The sequence below is a fragment of the Azolla caroliniana genome, unplaced genomic scaffold, assembly GCF_043228905.1.
Source record: "Azolla caroliniana isolate FFs.n. ecotype wild unplaced genomic scaffold, voAzoCaro1.0.p SCAF_4, whole genome shotgun sequence".
Lineage (NCBI taxonomy): Eukaryota > Viridiplantae > Streptophyta > Polypodiopsida > Salviniales > Salviniaceae > Azolla > Azolla caroliniana.
This window is the reverse complement of record NW_028230439.1, coordinates 21,236,260-21,241,901: the sequence shown is the minus strand read 5'-3', so window position 1 is coordinate 21,241,901 and position 5,642 is coordinate 21,236,260. Positions and strand designations below refer to the sequence as shown.

Sequence of the window (5,642 nt, the reverse complement as noted above, 5' to 3'; positions counted from 1 at the left end):
AAGGGGAGGTAGGTTATTAATGTCTATGCCATTTGCAAATAACCAACTCACCACAATGCTATACCAAGAGTTAGTGTCTCCAGACACATGTAAGGATCGGGATGCCTCAAAGGCTCGACGGGATATCCTATCTTGTGGTTGACTATGTATCCGATGAATAAAAGCTACCACTTGAAAGAGTGCTTCTACTAACATCGGGGGTAGGCTAAACTCCGCTCTAATAATGTCATGTGGTACTGTCGATTTGCTTCGGAGTTGACGTGATAACATCACCACTAAAGGTCTCTCCAATTGCGTCCACATGAAAGATGGTAGACCTGGAGCCCATACTACTGATGCATACATGAGGGACGGGGTCACTAATGAGTCGAAAAGCCATCCCTTAGTCCGTGGCTCTTGAAAGTATGCTTGGTGGCATTGTCTCTCTAAGAGTGAGAGGGATGCATATCCTCTCGTTAGCCTATCTTTGGCTGCCTGGGTCATCGAGAATTTACCTGAGCGAGCACTAAAAGTGACTCCCAAGTATACATAAGATCCCACCACCTCAACTAGTTTATGAGAGAGGATGAGGTGACATTTACTCCTAACTCTGGACGATGTATGAAAGATAAGGACTTTAGTTTTCGCTAGATTCACTACCAGTCCTCGTTGTGTACAAAAGTCATCTAGGGCATTAAGATGCTTTTGTAGGTCGTGTTCCGACTCCGAGAGCAAGACAATGTCGTCTGCGTAGAGTAAGAGACTAACTTGCGTATCCCCAATAGCCACTCCTTTGCCTCCCTTACGAGCAATAAAATCAGTGATCTCATCAATGTAGATCCCAAAAACAGAGAAAGCTAATGTGCACGTACAAATATGCGTATAAATCATATACGTATACGTATACGTACATGCACATATGTATATGTATACGTCTACGTAGACTTGAAACAGAGGGGTTCGTTGAGAGACAGAGACAGAGACACAGAGACAGAGATCTGAGAGAGACAGAGACACAGAGATCTGAGAGAGACAGAGACAGAGTCAGAGACAGAGACAGAGACAGAGACAGAGACAGAGACACAGAGACAGAGACGGAGAGGGCGGTGGTAATGGAAGAAGGATCCATGGTGGAATCGGCATGGTTGCAGCGGCAGGCTGAGGATGGTGAACAGTTGGAGCGGCAGCTGATGCTGCTGAGGTCTGCGCCCGGCAGGGAGACGGCCGCAGGGCGTGCCCTCTTCGCCCTCCTCAGGGGCTACGACATAGCCAGGCAGAAGGGCAACGACTTCTCCCGCCACAATGCCGCTCGATCCCGCCTCCGCCGCCCCTCCGCCGCCATACCTCCTCGTACGTCTCTCTCTCTCTCTCTGTTCTCCCCCTTTCTTTGTTCCTTTTCTGATGCCTTTTGTCTTTCTTTCTTTCTTTCTTTCCTGCCAAATGCGGGTTTTTTACGTATTCCCTCCTTTTGTTTCATTCATTCATTCTTTCGGAATCTAGTTCTCTTGTGCTTCTTTTGGGGGGGAACGTTTACCAGAATACACCTTCCGTTTTTGGAAATTTACATCGCAGAACATCTCCTCTGGCACTTCCATCTACATCCATAAGATTGGCAAAAAAAGCACTGAGCTTCTTATCCCTACATCCTGTTGTCACGCAGACCATGTCTTTTCATTTGCTGCAACGATCTTTTGAAACCTGAGGGGTATTCTTGTAACTTCTGAAAATTGAGGGTCTTTGTGATAAATGTCTAGAATGCTCAACGGGCGTATTTTGTTGTTCTCCCCTTCGTCTTTTTTATAAATATTTGTCTTGCTAATTTCATTTTATTGTTGCATTCTTTGTAGAACCGGAGAAACCAAAGAAACCATGTCCTCAGGTATCTTATGGGCCCCTCTTTCTCTCTCTTTCTTTGATTTCTCATTTTTACTGGTTTTAACCCATGTTCATACATGCAAGTCCATATCTATGATGTTGAAATCTGTGTTCATGATTTATAAATCCATTTCAAGATGATATCTATGATGTTTAATTTAAAGATATAAAACATGTAATTAAGAGTATATCTATTCCTATGATGTCTAAATCCTACAGAAATGGATAGGCATTTGTTTTTTGGAGAGGTGACACCTGGCAGGAGGAGGATGAAGTTTGCCTTACTCAAACCATGATATTGAACCCAAAAGTTTAGCTAACAAAAAACATACCTTTGTCTACTCTCTAATCTGCTACTTATAACTCTTAAGACACTTTAGGAAGGGACCAACCTAAAGGAACTTTTAATGCAAACTTTAGGGTTGAACGCACAAGTATAGGAACCCAATGCTAACTGTCCCCCAAACTGGTCTAGGAACTATTGGGCGTCATTCATTTCATGCTGGCCATGTGATTATGTTGTTTTGCTTGATTTCAAGAGATCCGGAGAAGCAAATAAAAGATAAAATACAGTCATACAGGAACAACAAAGACAACACAACTTGGCACATATTCCATGCTTATCATTGTCTTAGTTCATGAATATAATTTGCAAATACATATAGTGCATATGCAAAATATATACCTAAGCATAAATCCATGTACCATAATTTGTAAAATGTGAACCGAGGATTTCCAAAGTACGTAAATTTATGTCCAAATTCCATGTCACCACATGTGTATTATATATGCCATATTACAACACATGGGAAGTATTTGCCATATCTAAACCCTAAACATGATGCCCAGAACGCATAACTCTGATTTAAAACTTCTAAATGAAACAATGATAGAAACAATATGTGAAGATCCCAAGGTTTACGAAACGCACTGTGGAAAATTCGGAAGATTCCAAAGTTTCTTATAGAGTTGGTAGAAGAAAGGCATCAGATATTCTTAAGCAATTACAAAATGAGTTGGAACACAAAGAATTGCCACCGTACCCGACAAGTGAGTGTGCATCTTCCGCACTAGAATTAGTAAGTCAGATCATATGTAAAGTAACGTGTATATTTATCTATATGTGTGCATATATACATGTATATAAGCATGCCTTAAATTCCTGATAGCACCAATTAGCATATATTTATTGACAGTCATCTCTTGTATTAATTTCCTTGAAAATATGTATTTATTCTATGATAAATGAGTGCTGTTTACAATGACTCTTTCTTGAACTGAGGGAAAAGATGACCCTGATATATTTGAAGGTCTTCAGACATTGCATAATAACGTAAGTAGGCGAGTCAGATGGGAACTTCATTTGTGGAAGAGTAATAAAATCATACAACTTTGATACTTTTTACATGCTACAATTGAGCTAAAAATCTTTGACAGTGGCTCTGATTGCCCCTTTGAAAGCTGCACAACTCCTTGATACAACAGAAACTGGAACTTTTTCCTTTAAAAACTAAAAATGGTGAACAAGGCATCTTCATTTATCAGTTATTGTGAGGTTACCAATGGGGAACCTTGATATATTGGAAGTTAGAACTCGTCTTTGAATCAAAATATACTGAGGTAATAGAAAGTTAACCTTTGCTTGCAATGTAAGAGAATCACAAATGACATTATTGAGTTTTCTAATGGAATAATTGTGTGCTTTGTGTATGTCTAATATCGACCAGTCTCTCAATTACTTGATATAGTTTTGCTTGAATGTAAGCGAATTACAAATGATATTTTTGAGCTTTCCAATGGGATAATTGTGTGCTTTATATGTATGTCTTAACATCGACCAGTTTATCAATTATTTGATGCAAAACGAGAAAAGAAAATATCTAACAAAGAAATTTCTCTCTGACATGTCAAACTTGCTATATATGAGTTATCTATTTGTAAAACAGAATGATCACTATGTGTAGATTGTCATTCTATATCTTCATTTTCGTAGGCGTTTTTCCAAAAATTGATTCAAAGTTGTGTTTTATGATGCGATACAGAGCCGCTCCTGGATGATAAGGAAAAAGCAAGGCTAGCTTTGATATTTGAATGGAGCGGTCGCTTGGATGAGGTATCTACAAGCATATGTACTATATGCATTTCATCTGCAAACATGGCTTGGTCATACCATTGTGCCTCTGATGTAATCATATGACACCTGAGTGGAGAGTGAACTTTCAATGAATAAGGACATACTATTACATGTTCAATGGAGAGTAAAGTTCAGATAAATGGGAACTTCTGAAAGTATTGAAAAGAGACAGAGAGGTAAGAGATAAGTGAAATGAAATGTCATACTAACATCTGTGACATGGCCAAAAGGGACCTATGAGAGCAAAGTTAGAACCATAATCTGGTATATGGTATCAATGTTAGATTAAAGGTTAAATGGAGATTCTCGTTGATTATGTTGTTTATTGGCTGTGCAAAGCAATGTAGGATGAAGAATTGGCACTGCCACCCCCAACTGACCAAGTTAAGGCAGCATCAACTGCGGTCTCCAAGGTACAGAAAGGATCTATTGAAGAGATGGAAACCATGCTAGAGCAGAGTAAGCCTCACTTATAATGCATAGCTATCTAACAAAAAAATATAGAGTGCAAGCAAGGTTGGTGACCTTCCCTTTTAATAGCATTGGAAAACATTCACAGTTTCCAAGGAGGTAGCGGAGCGAGACGAGTTCATGAGAGAAATGGATCGGCTTGGACAAGCAGAGAAGTACAAGAATCAAGTGCAATTTGAGATTCAGCAGGTTAGTAATAATTTCATAGTCAAGTCATTGAGTGTAAAATGTGGAGCAAATGTTCTTGTAATATAAAACATTGTAATAATCTAGTATTTCATTCAGATTTCACTTTTTTTGTTTAATATTATGATATATTTTGTAGTCTCTCACAGAGTATAATATTTGAGATGGAATATTAAACTCACTTGTGTTGTTTCGTAATGTTAAAATTTGGGTTGTCACAATTTAGTAGTGTAGTTCGGGAATGTGACAGAATTAACATTTTGTTATATAAACATGGAATATTAATGTGCTTGATTGGTGGATGTGAATTTTGAAATGGAATATGGAATATGGAACCTATAAAACTTTGCAATGGAATTTTTTTTAATAATTTTGTAGCTCATTTAGGGGGGGGTTAAATTTCTTCTATAGAACATGTGAAATACAGGATTTTGTAATGCAGAAGTTGGTTTATTGTCCGCACATTCTTATACAAGGCATTTTTTGTGCAGAGAGTGAAACAGATGAAGAAACTTGACCTGTTGATTCGGGAAGATCAGAGTTGTTAAGGATAATGATGAATTGTTGGTACACACATGTTCCACCAAAAGATTGATTTGTTTGGACTTTTTTTTTATAACAAGGCATATAATGATCTAAGTATAAGATATTTAAGAAATGGTGAAGCCATTGTACATGAGAAATCCTACTTTTTATGTTGTGCAATGGTTCCAAGTTGGACCATACGAAAGTTTGGAAGCATTCATGAAATATAAATCATAATTGACTAATTTTAAACAACTTAGGCCCATTAATACCATGGTCCTATGCGGATTCAAGGTGATCGATCAGTGATGATGATGAGGGGTTGGTATCTTGTCATAATATGTTTCTTTCTTGTATGTCTGCTTTTGAAGAAGTGCCTTTTGGTGAAGAATAACCCTCCAGTGAGGGTCTGTACAAGGGAGACAATTTCATTGCATTCTTCTTTTCTTTTTTTGTATTTTCTGGTAGTATC

The 5,642-nt window shown here is 38.2% G+C and overlaps 1 protein-coding gene across 1 annotated transcript; it reads left to right on the top strand.

The window, feature by feature from the left end:
- The first annotated feature begins 1,010 nt into the window (after positions 1 to 1,010).
- On the top strand, positions 1,011 to 5,425 carry LOC147865382 (uncharacterized). Its single transcript, XM_087318170.1, has 7 exons — positions 1,011 to 1,329; positions 1,827 to 1,858; positions 2,748 to 2,904; positions 3,897 to 3,967; positions 4,336 to 4,447; positions 4,548 to 4,648; positions 5,137 to 5,425. The coding sequence occupies exons 1-7, from the start codon at positions 1,092 to 1,094 to the stop codon at positions 5,191 to 5,193; spliced, it is 768 nt and encodes a 255-aa protein (XP_087174296.1). The 5' UTR covers positions 1,011 to 1,091; the 3' UTR covers positions 5,194 to 5,425.
- The last annotated feature ends 217 nt before the right edge of the window (positions 5,426 to 5,642 follow it).

Coding starts and splice junctions, on each gene's coding strand:
- LOC147865382 (XM_087318170.1), top strand. CDS start 1,092: ATGGAAGAAGGATCCATGGTGGAATCGGCATGGTTGCAGCGGCAGGCT. Junction 1,859..2,747: donor CAAAGAAACCATGTCCTCAG/GTATCTTATGGG, acceptor AAACAATGATAG/AAACAATATGTGAAGATCCC. Junction 4,649..5,136: donor TGCAATTTGAGATTCAGCAG/GTTAGTAATAAT, acceptor TTTTTTGTGCAG/AGAGTGAAACAGATGAAGAA.